This window comes from Hippocampus bargibanti, linkage group LG01 (assembly GCF_051943395.1).
Source record: "Hippocampus bargibanti isolate YZ-2025 linkage group LG01, ASM5194339v1, whole genome shotgun sequence".
In the NCBI taxonomy this organism is placed as follows: Eukaryota; Metazoa; Chordata; class Actinopteri; order Syngnathiformes; family Syngnathidae; genus Hippocampus; species Hippocampus bargibanti.
The window spans coordinates 21,704,243-21,722,913 of NC_142734.1; the positions used below are offsets into that span (position 1 = coordinate 21,704,243).

At 41.7% G+C, this 18,671-nt stretch overlaps 1 protein-coding gene across 2 annotated transcripts in view; it reads right to left on the bottom strand.

Moving 5' to 3' along the window:
- The window catches only part of vps13d (vacuolar protein sorting 13 homolog D), an 87,811-nt gene that overhangs the window by 59,767 nt on the left and 9,373 nt on the right, over nt 1-18,671 (bottom strand). The window contains exons 8-30 of one of the 2 annotated variants that reach the window (XM_089003792.1): nt 17,875-18,045; nt 17,578-17,678; nt 17,314-17,482; nt 14,159-14,260; nt 13,846-14,038; nt 13,463-13,645; nt 11,670-11,800; nt 11,518-11,572; nt 9,777-9,959; nt 9,474-9,604; nt 9,264-9,396; nt 6,917-9,151; nt 6,703-6,851; nt 5,116-6,165; nt 4,614-4,704; nt 4,382-4,508; nt 3,568-3,748; nt 2,736-2,918; nt 2,287-2,364; nt 1,803-1,926; nt 1,474-1,690; nt 830-1,001; nt 559-668 (exon numbers count right to left, since the gene is read on the bottom strand). In XM_089003792.1, coding sequence (XP_088859918.1) covers nt 559-668; nt 830-1,001; nt 1,474-1,690; nt 1,803-1,926; nt 2,287-2,364; nt 2,736-2,918; nt 3,568-3,748; nt 4,382-4,508; nt 4,614-4,704; nt 5,116-6,165; nt 6,703-6,851; nt 6,917-9,151; nt 9,264-9,396; nt 9,474-9,604; nt 9,777-9,959; nt 11,518-11,572; nt 11,670-11,800; nt 13,463-13,645; nt 13,846-14,038; nt 14,159-14,260; nt 17,314-17,482; nt 17,578-17,678; nt 17,875-18,045 — 6,269 coding nt within the window. The remainder of the gene's footprint in view (nt 1-558; nt 669-829; nt 1,002-1,473; nt 1,691-1,802; nt 1,927-2,286; nt 2,365-2,735; nt 2,919-3,567; nt 3,749-4,381; nt 4,509-4,613; nt 4,705-5,115; nt 6,166-6,702; nt 6,852-6,916; nt 9,152-9,263; nt 9,397-9,473; nt 9,605-9,776; nt 9,960-11,517; nt 11,573-11,669; nt 11,801-13,462; nt 13,646-13,845; nt 14,039-14,158; nt 14,261-17,313; nt 17,483-17,577; nt 17,679-17,874; nt 18,046-18,671) is intronic. The other variant, XM_089003801.1, reaches the window with a different exon arrangement.

An 18,671-nucleotide genomic window follows, 5' to 3' on the forward strand; every position in this document is an offset into this window, starting at 1 on the left:
AAAAAAATAAATCCATATCAATGCATATCCGCACATGGCAAACAATGAGTTGGCAGGGCTCAACTGAATGGATGCTATACAAGTTAATCAACTCACAACCATATCCAAGGAAATTTTTTGTCCGGTAGTCTGTCCTAAAATGGTCTGAGCTACAAAATTGGAAGTGTAGCATTTTATCTTAAAGAGGTTTCACGTGTGGTGAACTATCAGTGACATGTTCAAGGGCTCTATACCATGGAGAAACACTCATCTGAGGTTACTTGTGCAGAGGCAGTTATTATTCAAATACTGTACTTGATGACCTGAGTGTCATGACTAAAAACATTTCTGATTACGTTTTTTTAGTTCAATTAATGGATTTATGCTTTTGTAACTTTTACTCCACTGTTTCCAGCCAGGTCGGAATTGTAAATGAAAACCTATGTTGTCCATTGCTTTACTTGGATAAATAAATACATTAAATATATTTAGTATTGAAAAAACATTTTTAACAATACAATGAAAAATTATGTCATTCAATATCTTAAAACGAGCAATAGTAGAACTGTAAAAACTAACCTTGCGAGTGAACGCTTGTGCGATTTATTACTGTCCATGAGCTCCAGACTGACATCCATCATATCCACCAGGATTGACAAATTGGTGAAGACATCTCCACTTAACACAGTCTGAGGAGAGACACCTCTATGGTTAATTCCCTCCTTGTCCCATGCACCCATTTTTTCTTCTGTCATTCCACATTTATACAAGATATCCACAATTATGCGGCCCAAAAACAAATACTTATTTGATTTTTTTTAAAGGACAGAAATTCAGTCTCCTGTCTTACATAGGTACTGGGGTCCTGTAGGTTGAAGGGTCGCAAAAATTCTTCAACAGGCTCTCCAAGATTATTCTCCAGCAGCCCTCGAATCAGTTGGTAGTGTTCTGGATCTAGCGAGCACTGGACTGATGACAGGCTGCCGTAGATACTCATATCTGGGACAGCATGGCTGAGTTCACTTAAAAAAGATAATCCAAACACAGGGAGAAATCGGTTACTCTTCTGTATTTGGACAAGCTTTTACAAACTGATTTGCCAAGTAAACCAGGGGCACAAATATCAATGACGGGAACAACCAAAGTGATGCAACACTTGAGCATTATCAGGCTGAAACACATTGTAGCACCAGCAGTTCAGCCCTCCCAAAAATCAGTGATCTTATATTGACAAGGCAATGAAAATTAAAAAATCCGATTTAGCTTTGAAATTTAAAATCTTCTGATACATATTGAAGTGATATTCTTAAAAACTGGACCATTCAATCCATTAAAAATAATTGGGCTTGATTTGATACTTTGGCCATAATCGCTGTTAAAAAAGAAACACTCACATAAAGGTACATATGTAAATGATTGCAACCAATGTTCAAGAATAGTCTTAACATGAATCTTATTATACAAAAAAACTGAGGGAAATTTAGTAGAAATTACCTGTCCAGGTTACGTTCAACTTTAAGTTGGAGGCGACAACATTCTTTCAGGAAGTTTCCTCCCATCCTACGCACACAGTAGGATGGGAAAATAACATCTGAGATGTCAGAGGGAGTACAACCTCTATCACATGTTTGGCACGGCAGATGTTTTGCAGCAAAAATATCCATCTGCTGCAGGTCCAGTACAATGCAATCCAAAAGACACACGTGAGCTTCTGAAGAAAAAAAAACACCAACACTATTGACAGATTTATCATAATGCTCCTATTATGGCAATCAAGACAAAAGTAAATAATTTTTTTTTCCAGACTAACCAGGAGTGCTTACCTGAAGCAGAAGGGACACCACCCGCTGACTGTGCGGCGCCATTAGTCTCGGAGGCAACACAGCTGGCGGAGGTTTGACGCCATGTTTGCCCATAAGACCATGCTTCTGCATTTTCTGCCTGCTCCTGTTTCAAGGGAAAACAACAGTAAAACAATCCTTTACCATGCAAAACGAGTTACAGTATGCGGTTTGCTTATAACTTAGTAAAGCTGGTAAAAAAACTGAACCCATAATTATTTAAATTTAATTCACCTCCATTAATTTTTCAAGATAAACACCAAAAATATTGCAGAAATCATCAAGAAATCATCCTTGTTTTTAAATTTAAATTTTACTTTGCAGTAATCTAGAGAAAAGGATGGCAGAAATACATCATATTTTTTATGTTCTTGCATTGGAAATGTTCTTTCATCTTGTTGAGGATATCATAAACAGATGAATTTAAAACAACAATGATGCTGTTATGACAAACAAAACTACACACCACCCATGTGGAATTGGCTGCACGTGCTGGGAAAACTGTTGACTCAGGTACAGTACTGGAAATAGTGCCCTGTACTTCCTGGAATATAATTGCACTTTTTAACTTAACAAACTTTATAATATTTCAATGATGAAAAGATTTTTTGAACTGAACAAACTTCATTAGTCTCACAACAGCGGATATTTTGCATTCATGACACACACACGCAGGATCAGGATCACAAAGCAAGATGTCAGTGTGAGCAGGTTGCACACAAAAACAGGTCATCGAACAGTTTGGGGTTTGCTGACGGGAAAGTAAACAGCAGTGTATTCAAAAAGTGAAACAAAAGTATGGGAGGTCAGTCTGCAGTTAGAATTGGAGTGAAGCATCAATGCTTGGATCAAATATTTAAGAGTCTGACTCACCAGAGATGGGAAAAAGGCATGTACCATGGTCAGTTTCTCTACCTTGTCTCGAGCGGAGAAAGTGCAATGGGCCACAGCAGGTAAGAAGCTGTTCTGAAGCCTCAGCTGGCCAAAGTTTGCTACAATGACCCTTTTTGAAGTTGAGCTTTCGGGGATGATTAAGACTGGGGCGCCAGCTTCGATATCCAGTAGAACCCTGGATGCCCGTTGAGGGTGGTCCCATATCTGCAAGACATACAAGACACAGGTGAGGCAGAAATTTAGGTGTTTTCGGTGTTTTCACACATATCAAAGTAATCCCATTTTTGATCAAGAGGGGTCGCTGCACATCAAAAGTGATCATTTTAAAATTAATGTGCCTATCAGGGAAATTTCCAAGTATAATTAGCACGGCTCCCTTACAGTCAAATGCTTTGGACTGGAATAATATCTTGGACATTTCTGTTTAGTATTCTCTCCATGCTTAGTTGGGTTTACTATGGCTCCTCTGTTTTCGGCCCATATTGCAAAACATGCCTGCTAAGTTAATGTAAACCTCTCAACCGACCATCGATTTAATTATCAGTGTGAATAGTATTGTCTCCAAGTTTCATGCGACTAACTGACTGCTGACGAGTCCACATCTCACCCAATGTTAGTCGGTATTGGCTACGGCTCACCCATGATCCTGAACAGACGATGTGTGATTATGCTTTTCGTTTGTTATTTTCAAAATTTTCTAGGAGGTAAAATGATTTGCATCCTAACTTGCTTACAGATTCAAAAAAAATACTCAACTAATTTTCAGTGATACAATGGTAGAAAATTGATGCTTTGGTAAATTTATACGCTGTATGTCTCTCCTGAGATTAATTTCTCAATAACATTTACTTACAGCTTGGCCTTCCATCGCAGCTCTTTGCCTGCCAAGCACATCCTGTAACTGTGTGAAGTGTTGGATGAAGGCCACCACCTCGGCCTGGAAGCGCTGAGTGTGGACATATTGAACTGAAGCCATCAGAAGAGAAACCTTGATGTCGTATTCACGCTCAAGGTAGGGATCTGGCACACCATATCTGAAATAAAATACAAAGGTAATCAAAACTGATATCTAAGGACTGTAAATATAATTTGTGCTACTGTGACATACATGTAGCAGTGTTTGAAATAGCGTCTGCCCGGTGGCCCGGGGCGTACAACTTTTACGTCGGGCGTACAACTTTCAAAACGTCTCGGCCCGGATGGGCGACAACTTCGTCGAGAAAAAAAGCTTTTTTTTTTCAAATCAAACGTTTGTTTTATTCAATAACGCAAAAGCCACAAACAAAACGCTACGAGCCACGTGGACTCCACTTTCTCGGCGGCTTTCCAAAGTGTACTTGAAAGTTTCGAAAGCCGCCGAGAAAGTGGAGTCCGCATAGCTTTGAGCAGACAACGCAAACGTTGCATTTTGCACCATGACAACAAACGACAACTGGAGCAAAATCTTCAGCAAGGGATATTTACTACTTAGTCGGTACTTCCTGAATTAAAAAAAATCCGTTATACTTTGCAACAATGTTTTTTTTCTCTCCAGATTAGTCGTCTTATTGTGTTTCAAGTTGTGAAAAATGGGGCAGTCAACTTTATGGCCGGGCCAGCAACTTTTCAGAGTTGTCTGCCCGGGTGTCCACTAACTTTTTGTCATGAGTTTCAGACACTGCATGTACCTGTGAATATTGAATATCAGAGCCTCCTCTCCACATGTGGTGAAACGCTCCCGGTAGAGATCGCCATGTAGGGTCAGATCACTGAGGGACAAACTTCCCAAACTGCCTGTCAATACCAGGTTGCTCTCTAAAATGTAGGCAGTACAACATTAAAGAACCTAATTATAAATCAATCCACAACAGCACGATTGCAAGGGTTTGATTAAATTGGCAATTTTCAAGTTTTTCATACCCAACATTTCCAGATGTGCAGATAATTTGATCACGCTGGCTCTCGCAAGTTCGTTTCCTTCTTTGTTCAATACAACAGACAAGGAATGAACCTACAAAATAAAATATGCACAGTTAAGTCATGCAAGTTGGCCGACAGTGCGAGGCAGTACTCACAAGCCTTACGGGTCAGAAAAAAAACCTCAAGTGTATACTTTTCATCATATTTCGGGGTGGGTTGTGTTAAAAAAATACATGGAAAATGCCAGTTAGGACAGTGACTGTCACTCAAATAATGAAATGGAGAGGAATAAGAGTATTAGTTGACAGTTATTCAGACTTTACCCACCTAATCAGACAACTTGGCTTACACCATATAGAAAGTGCCACCTCCTAATCCTTTGGTTTGGGTCATTTTGATAGAGGATTAATCTAATCGACAATATTTATTCACTTTAGTTCCTCCTTTCGACTCAATTTGTAGAACAGGGTCTTTCTAATTTAAGCGGCTTCTATTGACATACCTTAAGGTCCAATTTGGTGTTGACAAGCCTATTTGGATCTTGTTCGATAACAATTGAGTCGTCCAGAGGATGTGCTGGTACACAATGAGGGGAACTAGGAGGCACGTTCATTGCATGATTATGGGTGGTGGAGCCAATTCCAAAGAAATCCAGGATGACCACCCAGGTCTGCAAAGTGATTAATACATCTAAGCAGTTGAAGTCAATGTTGATGCTTCGTCCGACGCTGCCGTAACGGCTTTTGAACTCTGGGTGGTTCTGGTCCACCAGGAGGACGTTGATGTGGACTAACGACTTGTCAAATTCAGAGGTCGGCTGAGGGGAGGATTGGCGCTGAGTAGGGGAGGGTGGTGGAGTGCTAGGACAGTGTGGGTCGTTCTTAGATTTGCGATGGCTGGCTGAAGGTGTGCCGGCATGCCTTTGGTAGAGTTGGAAGACATTCTGGGCCTCTTCCATGTGGGACGGAAGAGAACGAGGCATATCTGGGTACTGGGCATTAGATGCAGATGGACAGCTGTGGGAGAGGTATTCTTTTGGATTCAAAGTCAAGGGCTTTGGCGCTCCACGGGACACCATAAGATGTTTATGCTCAGGGTTTTGCTCCAAGAGATCCTCCATGAGCACTGAACACAGACTGAGCTGGACTTCGAACAAATGCGGATGCTCTTTTGTGAACACTCCCTCGAGGTCACGGAACTGGAGACTGATTAAGCCTTGCGAGCCCTGGGTGAGGTCAGCACTGAGTTGGACCTGCAGTTCCTCCACATGAACAGTTACTTTCAGCGGAGTATATGCAGGAGGGTGAGGATTTGACTTTTGAGACTGTAGAGGCAAAGGAGAGGAGAGTAATGAGTGTGATAAACTCATGTATGGAGGATCCTTGGCAAATAGTCCTTCGTGGAGGTCGGGAAAGCGGTGAGGTCTGGTGGAGGAAGGAGTTGGTGGCGGGGGTGTTGGCGGTTCACTGGAAGTGACATGTTGCTCCTCGATCAGAAATAAATTATCTAATGTCTGGAGGACCTGTTCGTACACAGCCTTGCACAGGAACACCTACAACCAAAGGGTCAGATATTAATAGAAATAGAACATAACTCAAAAGGGACATTCTTTCTTGTTTTTATTCAATATTTTCAAAAGATTTGAAAACTATGAAAAGTCAGTTCACATTAATTGGAGTATCTATTTTTTTTATGATCCAATGCTATTCACAACCTGATGAGACAATTTGGCTTGATGCATGGACCGTTTGTATGAAATTAATGTTTGATTTCTGTTTTTTTTCTAAAATGAAATCAGCCAGCTTTGTGACAATGAGACATTATTGAGTTGACCATGTTTTGTTATTTCTAAATAACTAAACACCCGTTCACATTGCATGATAATTAACAATGTTGAAATGTAATTTTCAACAGAACATAATACTGCTGATACAGTATATAAAGGTTTAATGATGGTGACAATTAATAACGGAATAAATGACAAATATGACTGAGCATAGTTGGAAGCCAATGACAGGTAGGACTGCGTTAGGGAATGGAAAGTGGTCAAACGTCAAATTAATTTCTTTGAATCAAGTACAGTATATACCTGAACGGGTTTGACAAACTCCCCTTCGACTCTGAGCAATGCTGTGCTCCTGCATGTCTCTTTGGAGGTGAGAAAAGTATATATATCGTCATTGATGGGGGCCTTCTCCAGGTTAAACTGTATGGTGGTGTCTTTTAATATATGGAACGCTGGAGAAGGGAAAAATGCTAGATTAGTTACATTACTAGCAAAATTTTAGCATTAACATTTTTACCTTTTCCTTGGCTGAGGTATTCAAAGAAGTCATGACGTGTGAACTGCGGTTCATCATGACTGATGCCATGAGATGGTGAAACGCGACCATTTTTCCCGCCTCTTTTCATCTTCTTCAAGAGCAAAGGATTCGTGTTAAGTGAGTACAACCGAATATCCTTGATAAGCACCCTGAGTCTTTCCCCATCAGAATGTTGGCCAGTGATAAAATTCTGGATAGTTATACTACCCAAGTGCCCTACCAGCAGTTCAGGGTGTCCAGGTTTACGAGGAATGGACACTACTGGCGATTCAATGTTTATATTTAGGGTCAACTTCACAAAGAATGTGTCTAAGGAGGGTTCGTTTTCCTCCATTGGAATATCCTCTTCATCCTCCAATGGATAAGACCAACTCTGAGTTCGACTTCTTCGCGAGGGAGTCTCAAAGAGTGAAAACATACCGCTGTATTCTGCTGTCTTGGTGGCAAGAACTGTTGACACTTTGGTTGCAGCACTTTTCAACATGGAGCGAAAATTGTCCTCTACCTCATTAGCAGATAGACTCAGCTCCGTCAAGAACTTGGCCGAATGGTTGTAGTGTAAAGATGCCATGTACAGATTTAAAGTGCAGTCCCCTTGGGAATTCTCTAGAAGGTGGAAATTCAAAGCTTCTGAAGGAGAAAGTTCTTTGTCAGCAAGCAAAGTTAGAACTTCATTAGTTGAGGCGTCTTCGACATTCCCGATGCTCACTACAAACTGGCTGCGGCCCCCTTCCTGGGTCAAGTCGACCAACTGAATGGCACCAAGTGACCCATTTATGTCCATTCGAGGGCCTAAGGAAACATTAACCTTTGTGCCAGTGATACTGGCGGTGGCAATCTTCAAACCTTTCTTCTCAGCGCCCAAGACAGTGCCAGTGGACACAGTTCGAAGGAGAAGGAGGTTAAGTCGATGAATCTGTACTGTAAGCTCTTTGTTTTGGTCATACGTTGACTGAAAAGTGCCATTTTCTTCCTCAGGGTAGGCTTGTGTTATAGGTTGCTGCAATGCTGATGTCCAAGTGTCCTTTGGGAAAGATTTTTGAAGGAACTTAAGGAGTTCCACCATGGTTTCAGGGTTGAGAATAATGTCCAAGTTATTGACCTGCATGCTTATCACCTGAAGGGAACTGTCTAGATTCATGGAAGGGCAATCTGTGCTCACAAACTGATACTCAAGTTTAATGAGAGCTTCTTGATCTTTGATAAAGGAACTGAGGGCAGGGATTCTGTCAGGGCGCAAATATGACTCAGTCTGATGACTCTGCTGCTCTGAAGATCTGCTTTCATATGACATTGGGGAAGATGGTTGGCTTTCTTGAAGACTGCCAGTTGGGACATCAAAACTGAGATTTTTATGGGACGACACAAGTAGGTCGAAGTCTGCGCCATAGGTTTGTAGGGTGTCCACAAGAAGAAGACCGTGAACGGTAAGAGAGACCTCTGCATCATAAGGGCGCTTCACAAAATGGCCATTTGTTCCAAATACCTTGAGAACAGATATGTACCGGCCATCGCTCTCTACACCAAGCTGCATATAGTTTATTTTGAATTCGGCCAATAGGAGACGGGATTCCACCAGAACTTCCCTCGTGTGTTGCTCTAAAGTCATGACGCTCTGCGTCAAGTTCTTGGCTGAACCTTGGATCCTCCACGAGCTGTCCTCTCTTTGAAATATTTTCTCATTGCGGAGAACAAGAGGGTCAGGAGGCTTTGACCAGTTAACCTGGCCTTCGTCTGGATTCCCAGCTGTACTGCTTAGCCTAGCCAGACAACTCCTCAAAGCTGTCATCTTTTCAAGGTTGATATGGACTTTCAGATCAGGCAGCTTTCCTGACAACACAGCCCCCGGCAGCTGGGGATCGGACGTGTAACGCAGTCTCTGCTCTAGTTGCAGCAACACATTGAATTTCTCCACAACGTGAGTCGGTCCGACATCGCTTTTTGAAAGGTTTTTCCAATTGTCCTTGTTGCGACCAACCATTATTTGTAGATCCTTAAAGGACAATGAGTATCTTTCATAAAGCTTTCTGTTATAGGCCTTTGCACTTTCAGGTGATGTGAGACTGGGTAGTTCAGGACATTTTAGCCAGTCTTTCAAGGGCATCATGTCAAGCTCAGGTGGAGACTCTGGTGGAGTGCCCAGGGGTGTTTGGTACTCCTCATCACTCAGTTCTTCCCTTTCAGGTTGAGTTGTTTTGCAGTCTTTGGAGTCATCTTCAAAGAACAGATATACAAACATGAAATGATTTAACAATGTAAAACAGAAGAATATTTACACAAACTTAAGGTATGTAACAGTATGATCAAAATGACTGATCTAATTTACCTTGAGAGTTGGTAAGCAAAATTCTGCCTAAATCAACAATAACTAACATTGGATCTCCTGATTGGAAATCATCAGGAAATATGACCTGTGGTGCACAGATGTCCAGCTTCATAGTCCAACGCTTACTGTTTTCCTACACAACATAACAACATTTTAACATTAAAATATTTGCCTTTGGAGTCACGTCCCTTGGCAGTGAATATGACTTACAATAAATTCTCCAACAAGAAGCTGATCGATAGTTTGTCGGATTTCCGCCTTTGTCTGCCTTTTTAACTTGTCATACTGCCTCCTGGCAGCCTGCGCTACTTTTAGTTCCAACTCTGACTGATAGCCAAAACCTAAAGGGATAAAACAGGAATTTCCCCGCAATTCAGTGTGGTTAAAATAACATTGATGTTGTGTTTGCATTACAAAATGCATTTTTTAAAGTACATTTTATGGAATGGTGCTGAGTATTTCAAATCTAAATCCTTTCAATGACACAGTGATTGACATCTACCAGAGACTTACCTGAGGAATGAACTCGTCCTTTATAGAAGAATTCTGTCACTTGTTTGATTGCTTGAGGGTTGTAGATGATATTCAGTGGGCTTGTATTCACTTCCAGTCTTCTTTCAAACTTAGACCTCACGGGGTTACGCTCATAAAGCATTTCAAACACTGGTGATGAAAGGCTCTCTGCACTTGTATTTCCTGAAAAAAGACAAAACGTTGAACTCAAAGTGTAACATAAACTAAACCATGCAACGAAAGAAACTTCAAAAAGTGTTCCAAAACCAAATAGCTGCTAAAATAGAAACACAGTGGGGCCTCTGTTTACGAACACCTTACCTTACGAACTTTTCGCGATACACACCTCCCACCACGGCTGGCGGAGTAATCTTCAGCGGAAGAACACAAAAGCACACAACCGAACAGCACCCCAGCCGGCCGGCCCACCTTTCCACACCCCCTTTCTCTCCTTTCTCTGAATGCAAACGTCGATCCAATGAGTTTTTTACAGATAATTTTGCTGTTATGGGAGCGAAAAAGACAACACCACAGGCTCGTGTTCAGCCGAAAAAGACACAAAACAAGATTACAGTCGAGGAGAAGAAGGACATAATTGAAAAACACGAACGAGGTGTGCGTTTGTGTGATTTAGCGGCCCAGTACGGATATGGTAAGTCAACCATTGCTACCATCCTCCACAACAGAGAAGCCATCAAAGGTGCGTCTGTTGCAAAAGGTGTTTCCGTGCTATCAAAGCAACGGTCTCGCCAATCGAAGAAGTTGAAAAACTTCTGTTAATTTGCATTAACGAAAAGCAGCTATGACAGCGTGACTAAAGCAATTATTTGCGAGAAAGAACGGCTAATTCACTCCGATATCGCCACGCGGCAACCTGGAAGTTCGCCGCTTATTGAGGATTTTAAAGCCAGCAACAGATGATTCGAGAACATTTGAGGGCGAGGAGGAGATGGCTGCAGCATCAAGTGAGCGCATCAAGGCAATGTTGGCAAAGTGGAATGATGTGCAGGCTTTTATCGAACAGTTCCATCCAGAAAAGACTGTGGCTATGAGAATCATCAACATGATGAACGATAATGTGATGCCTCAGTTTCGTAAGATCTTACAAGTCAGAAAGCAACAGGTGTCAATTAAGAGGTTTTTCGTCAGCAAAAATGATAAGGAGTCTCCAAAGAAGCAAAGAAGAGAAGCCACACCAGAGGTTGACTTACCAACAGTCCTAATGGAAGGTGACTCTCCTTCCATAAGACATCAACGACCATTACAAAGGTAAATAAAACTTTATTTTACAGTACAGTTTATTTCTTTAATTATAGTCCTTACGGAATGTGACTCTTCCCAAACAGCAATTCCCTTTGACCTCCGACCTCCAACGCCATTCCATCATGCCATCAATGACCATCACAAAGGTAAATAAAGTGACTTTATTATACAGTGCAGTGTATTTCTTTCATTATAATAGCACATTTATTATACATCGAATAAGGTATGTTGTGTGTAGTTTTAAGGCTTATTTCGTTATATTTTATGGAGACCTGGGAACTGATTATTCTCATTTTAATGGTTTCCTGTGGAAAATTAATTTTTGGGATACACACTTTTCACCTTACACACTCTGTCTGGGAACCAATTAAGTTCGTAAGCCAATGTCTCACTGTACTCACACTGGCACCACACAGGCTATTGAGTTAATTATGATAACCAAATATTAACACTGAATGCTACAAAAGAGAGGGTTTACCTGGATTGGTGCTCGGCTGCCCAGGTGTCTGGTTAACAGCAATGACAACCTTGTCCTGCAATAAATAAAACCACGTAACGCACCAAACAAATACAGTCCATATTCACAGTCACACAGATTGTGTAATCCTCTCTCAGTTATTCTTTTTTTACCATTTTTGGTGACACCAGAACAGGGAAGACTGTGTCATGCGTGGTCAAGTCTCTGAGGAACAAACCACCCAGCATTACAGATAGCAGGGAAGACTCTGAGCGAGGCAAAGACTCCACAACCACCTTCACCTCTGTGAAAGAGTCATGACATTACATAGAAGCACATGTGCTAACTTACGTAAATTTGTGTGTGCATGTTTGCGCACATGAATCTGAATTTCATCTGTGCCGTGTCAAAGTCAGCTTTATTGTCAAATATGCTAATATGTATGACATACAGCACAGATGAAATTACTGTCCTCTCGGACCCAGCATGCAAGGCACTTATAATTACTTTAACAAACATAATAAACATGAAAACGCCAATTTGCCGGGAGAGGGGAGCCGCTGCGCGTTCACGCGCCGCCATCTTGAGAAAAAAATAAAAATAACAAATATGACATCACAAAGACACAGAGTTATTCATTCTTCAGGACTTGCTGTACCCTCTTTGTGATGACATGAAGCAGTTCTAGTTGAAAGAGGAGATGATCAAAGCATCTATGTCAACAGTATGTCATGCATATTAGCATATTTGACAATAAAGCTGACTTTGATAATAATTGGGCTTCATCTAGAAGACCGCAAAAAAAACAAAAAAAAAAAAACGAGAAGATCATCAGAATCCATTTGTTGCTAAAAGACTAAAAAAATCACAACATGAGGACAAGAAGTCCAAAATTTTCAGAGTTCTACAAATTGGCAACATCTACAATCAAGCACTAAGACAATGCGCAAAATGTGGTCACAAGAACATAAAAAAAAAATGAAAATCCACTACAATCAGATATTTAATAAACAGTTAAAGGACAACCAACGTCGCTTTTTTGTTTCCTAACTGACATCAGAAAAACGTTTTATAGCATCTAAAATATCCAAAACGCAGTATATTTTTTTGTCAAATGCAAAAATGCAACACCAATAAAAATGACTTAAAGTGTCTAAAAAGTACTTCAATTTGAAACCGGAAGTGGCCAGTTTCAGAAGGTCCCGCCCCCATGTTCGTGGTGTCACGGCAAGGCGTCTTGCCTTGCTCGAGAATCAAAACAATGGCTTCAGATTCGGAGAATATGCTTTCTTGTTACTCATCCAGTTATGAATATGATTCAAATAGTTCTGAAGAAGAAAGCATACATGTTTGCAATCGATTAAATAATTTAATCCATGTCATTTTGAGGCATCAGGGGTGGGAAATGTCACACCCAAAAAAGGCAGAACATGGCGACAAAGCTGTGTAAGGAATTAATCAGCCCGTTTCCACAGGCTGATTAATTCCTTCCATGGAGCTCTGTCGCCCTCTTCTGCCTCTATGTGGTCCTACACAACGTTTTCAGACAAAAGTACAGCAAAATGCATTGACGTGATGGAAGGACTGCTAAACTGTGTCCTTTTTTCAGTCAGGGGCGTTCCTTCAGTGACGTAACGTACGGACTCGTCACCAACTCAAAAACAAGACTTCCAGAATATTCAGCGCGAGTCTTAGAACGTAAAATAAGCTATATGCGGTGGAATCTTTGTAAAATACGCTCAGTAGAAGTCATTTGAAGACATTTTACAAATTATGGACACAACTTGTCTGGAGACGTCGGTTGTCCTTTAAAGTACCCTAAAGGTCACATCAGGTCAATTCCCACCCGATGGGCCCAATTCCACATCACTTTGTAATTGACTGGTGACGTCTACCTTTCTCTATTGTTAGCACAAAAGCACTGAACAATGAGTGTAGTCATTTGACATCTCCATTTTTCTCTTACCGGAAACCTCCAGCTGGATAACTCCACTTTCATGTACTGTCATGTCTTTAGTGTCCTGATGGAAAAGGGTAATTCCACCTTTCTCCAGTAAAAACTCCAGCCGTGCAAACAGGTAATCACGCCTGGTAAATGTGTTCAGAGTCTGGGAGTCCTCCAACGGATCAAACAAGTCATCCGTTTCTGCTAGAGAAAACAAATAATGTCAGACTTGGCAGTCATGTTCAATTTGCAATTAATTCTAAGAGTGATTACGCACTATATGGATTCATATATCTTATCATCCTATTTTTCATTGGCTGACCACAGTATTTCCTTTATTGGTGGACAAGCGCACATTGACAGGTATGAAAAAGCAAATGCCTAAGTAACGCAAATTGTCTCACCCAGAATATCCCAGGAGGATGGGCTGCCGAGAAGTGTCTCGGGACCTCTATCTGGGTCCAGGGAATCTCTATTCCAGCCACCCCAGCCCGGAAACCAAGACTGCAGATATTGGATCATACCAGAGCTCCCACTCTTAGGGATGGATGTTGTGGGTGAACAAGGCTGGGGGTCACTGCTTGGCTCTCGTAAGGTCTGTGCAAGGAAAAAAGAAACCGTAATTTAAACCATCAGAAGAACAAGTTTAAAAGGATAAGCATTTGAAGGAAAATGTAAGCGCTGTTAACTTTGTGAATTCTTATCATCTCATCGTACCTCAAAAATCTCTTCCTGTTTTCGAAACCAGTCATGGACGATTTCCCGAAGACTCTGTAGCTCTTCCAAGGTTTGCTCCTCTTCTACACGCTCAAGCTCACTCTAAACAACAAAGACACGTATTTGCACCAGGATTAATAACATTTTTTTTCAATTTAAAATGGATTATTTTCTTACAGTGTGTTGTAGGTGTTCAAATACCTGACATGTTTCAGCGTGTACTTCCGCCTTCGTCAGAGTGTCACTGGACACTGACGAAGGCGGAAGTATACGCCGAAACATGTCAGGTATTTGAACACCTACAACACACTGTCTGTAAGAAAATAATCCGTTTTAAATTAGATATCAAGTAGACAGGATGAACTTAATACTTCTTTTCCTTTCGGCTTTTCCCTTCAGGGGTCGCCACAGCGAATCAATGTCCTCCATCTATCGCGGTTTTGTGCATCCTCTTCTCTCACACCAGTTACCTTCATGTCCTCTTGACCACATCCATAAATCTCCTCTTCGGTCTTCCTCTCGGGCTCCTGCCTGGCAGTTCAAGGCTTAGCATCCTTCTCCCGATATAGTCACTCTCTCTTCTCTGGACATGTCCAAACCATCTTAGTCTGGCCTCTCTGACTTTCTCTCCAAAGCCTCTAATATGAGTTGTCCCTCTAATGTACTCATTCCTGATCCTATCCAACCTGGTCACTCCCAAAGAAAACCTCAACATCTTCAGCTCTGCTACCTCCAGCTCTGCTTCCTGTCTTTTCTTCAACCACCACCTTCTTCGCACCACTGTTTTATACACTTTTTCTTTCATCCTAGCTGAAAACCTATCACACATCACACCTGACATTTTTCTCCAGCCGCTTTCCACACTCTCCATTGCTCAGGACAGTTGACCCCAAGTACTTAAAATCCTCCACCTTCTTTATTTCTTCTCCCTGTAGCATCACTCTTACACTTGGATCCCTCTCATTCACACACATGTATTCCGTCTTGCTGCAACTGATCTTCATTCCTCTCCTTTCCAGGGCATATCTCCACATCTCTAGTTTCTCTGCCACCTGTTCCCCGTTCTCGCTACAGATCACAATGTCATCTGCAAACATTATGGTCCAAGGAGATTATTGTCTAACATTGTCTGTCAGCCTGTCCAGCACCATAGCAAATAAGAAGGGGCTTAGAGCTGACCCCTGGTGGAGCCCCACCTCCACCTTGAATTCCTCCATCACACCAACAGCACATCTCACAACTGTCTTACAGTCATGATACATGTCTTGCACAGCTCTGACATACTTTTCTGTCACTCCAGACTTCCTCATGCAATACCACAGCTCTTCTCTGGGCAGCCTGTCATACACTTTCTCCAGATCTACAAAGACACAATGCAATTCCATCTGACCTTCTCTGCACTTCTCTATTAGCATTCTTAAAGCAAACACTGCATATGTCGTACTCTTTTTTGGCATGAAGCAATACTGCTGCTCACAAATGTTCACTTCTGCTCTTCGTCTTGCTTCAACTACTCTTTCCCAGAGTTTCATTGTATGGCTCATCGATGTTATTCCTCTGTAGTTAGTACAACTCTGCACATCTCCTTTGTCTTAAAAATGGGCACGAGTACACTTTGTCTCCATTCTTCAGGCATCTGTTCACCATCTAAGATCTTGTTGAATAACCCAGTCAGGAACACCACCGCCACCTCTCCAAGACATTTCCATACCTCGATTGGGCCCAAGCCCCCCTTTCATCCTCTTCAGCGACCTCCTCACTTCATCATTGCTAATGTTTGCTACGTCTTGGTCCACAAAAGTCACGTCTTCTACTCTTTGTTCCTTCTCATTTTCCTCATTCATCAATTCTTCAAAGTACTCTTTCAATCTTGCCATCACACAATTGGCACCTGTTAATACATTGCCATCTCTATCCTTAATCACCCGAACCTGCTGCAGGTCCTTACCATATTTGTCTCTCTGTCTCGCCAGCCTGTAACGATCAGTCTTGCCTTCCTTGCTGAGCATACAAGTCATCATAGGCCTCTTGTTTGGCCTTTGCCACCTTTACTTTAACCGTGCGCTGCATCTGCTTGTACTGCTGTCTACTCTCGTCCGTCCTCTCAGTGTCCCACTTGTTCTTTGCTAACCTCTTTCTCTGTATACACTCCTGCACCTCCCCATTCCACCACCAAGTCTCCTTATCTACCTTTCTTCCACTCGATACACCAAGTACTTTCCGACCTGTGTCTCTGATTATGTTCGCTGTGTTTGCCAGTCATCTGGCATCTGGTTTGTCTTCACTTCAGCCTTTGGTTTCTTCATCTTCCTCACTGCCATCGTCATCCTACACACCACTAACCTATGCTGTCTGGCTACACTCTCACCAACCTCTTTGCAGTCACTGACTTCCTTTAGATGGCGCCGTTGACACAAAATGTAGTCTACCTGTGTACTTCTCACCATATGTTCCTGTCTCTTCTGAAAGAAAGTATTCACAATAGCCATTTCCATTATTTTAGCAAAGTCAACCACCATCTGTCCTTCAGCGTTCCTAATCTGGAGTCCAAACCTCCTCATCATCTTTGCTTCCTGCACCAACATGTCCATTGAAGTCTCCACCAATTACAACCCTCTCACTTCTCGGGATGTTCTGTATGACTTCATCAAAGTCCAACCAAAATTTCTCATTCTCCGCCAGCTCACATCCTACTTGTGGGGCATACCCACAAACAACATTGAACATCACACCTTCAATTTCTAGCTTCAGACCAATCATTCTATCTGATACTCTTTTTACTTCTAAGGCATTCCTAACAAACTCCGCTTTTAAGATAACCCCAACTCCATTTCTCCTTCTGTCTTCACCATGATAGAACAACTTAAACCCTGACCCTAAGATTCTAGCCTTGCTCCCTTTCCACCTGGTCTCCTGGACACGCAATACGTCTACCTTCCTTCTCTGCATCATGTCAACCAGCTCTCGACCTTTACTTGTCATTGTTCCGACATTCAAAGTTCCTACTCTTAGTTCTATACTCTTGGCGTTCCATTTCTCTCAGCAATAACAAATGCAATAACAAAATCAGCTCTCTAGTCTGTTCTCTTCAGAAGTTACAGTAAATTTGTACACTAACCAACCATTTTAGAGTACTGTCAGTTATACTATAGTACCTCTTCTCGGGGGCTTAGTGGTATTCCTTTGAGTTTTCTGAAGTACAGACTGGTGTACGTCTGGGCATCTCGTGCCCGCTGGAGGGCAAAGGTCCAACTTCCCCTACGTCGCTGTTCCCTGATCTCACTTAGGTTTGCCTCAATGGCAAACAACCACCATTGTCTGCAGCTAGGAGAAAATATTAAATATGTAAACACATTTTAGAATATACAGCATATTTGCCAAGCTGATTTGGTGCAAAGCCTCAGAATTCTGATTCGTACTTCCCGGAAACGGAGCAGTTGGGTCTCCATTTTCTGTAAAGCATTTCCCTTTCCCGGCGGTAGAGTTCTTTGAGGAATGCCATGACCTGTTGGTATTGAACCTAAGAGGACACACGTAAAGCACGGAAATCATTATGGTTTTGATTCAAGTGCATCAAACAAAATCAAATGGTTCTACATTAAAATATATTTATTTTTCGGGGGCGGGGGGGATCATTACATGCCACTCGTAGAAAATAAATTTGTATGAGTAAAGTGTGTGCAGCACATACACCGTGGTCGTGTAATGATGCAGACCTGAGATAAGCGTAGGGACATGGTTTCAAGCTGAATGTGACCTTGAATCCGCGGGGTGTGTCTGAACCTCAGAGGCTCCTTGGAGGCATTTCTTCGGAGCAGTACGGAGGCACATACTGGTTCAAAGATATACTGGTGCTCCCACGTCTTCATACATTGGGTCATAGCCTCCTACACATTCCCAAAACAACAGTGCGTAAAAAAAGTGAATTGTGGAAATGATGATCATTAATACATTCTAATTACAAAACTATAATGCAGTCTTCCACAAAAAAAACTCTCAAAATGTATACACTGAGTACCACATATAAATTGCATCGATCAAGAAGAACAACCGTCTTGACCAACATGAAAACATATGTGCCAAGAAAAAACAACTTACACCTTCTAAAACAACTAGAGTAGTCCAACAGGAATCAATGTATAAAGTAAGTGTAACAAATCATACAGCAGAGTCAGTTTTTAAAAGTGAGTGGTTAATAAATAAATGAAACGATTTTGACAATGTTTTGAGTAAAATTAAGCAAGGAAACAATTTATTTTGAACAGATTCCAGACAGCACGCAGGTGGAAAGATGATAAAAGTCCACTCAGCCAGATCCAGGAAGGATATTTTGCGGTTTCTTTATTTGAAGTTGCAATGGATGTCGGTTTTCGGCAGACCACAGGTAACACTGCTCTCCAGGCTGTTCTTTCTCCCTCTTATTCCTCCTCAGTCTGGTGACGTCCTCAGTCTGGTTTTAAAGGTGGTTCACCTGAGCTTCTGGCCAATCAGGTCCCAGTGGCAATTGGCCATT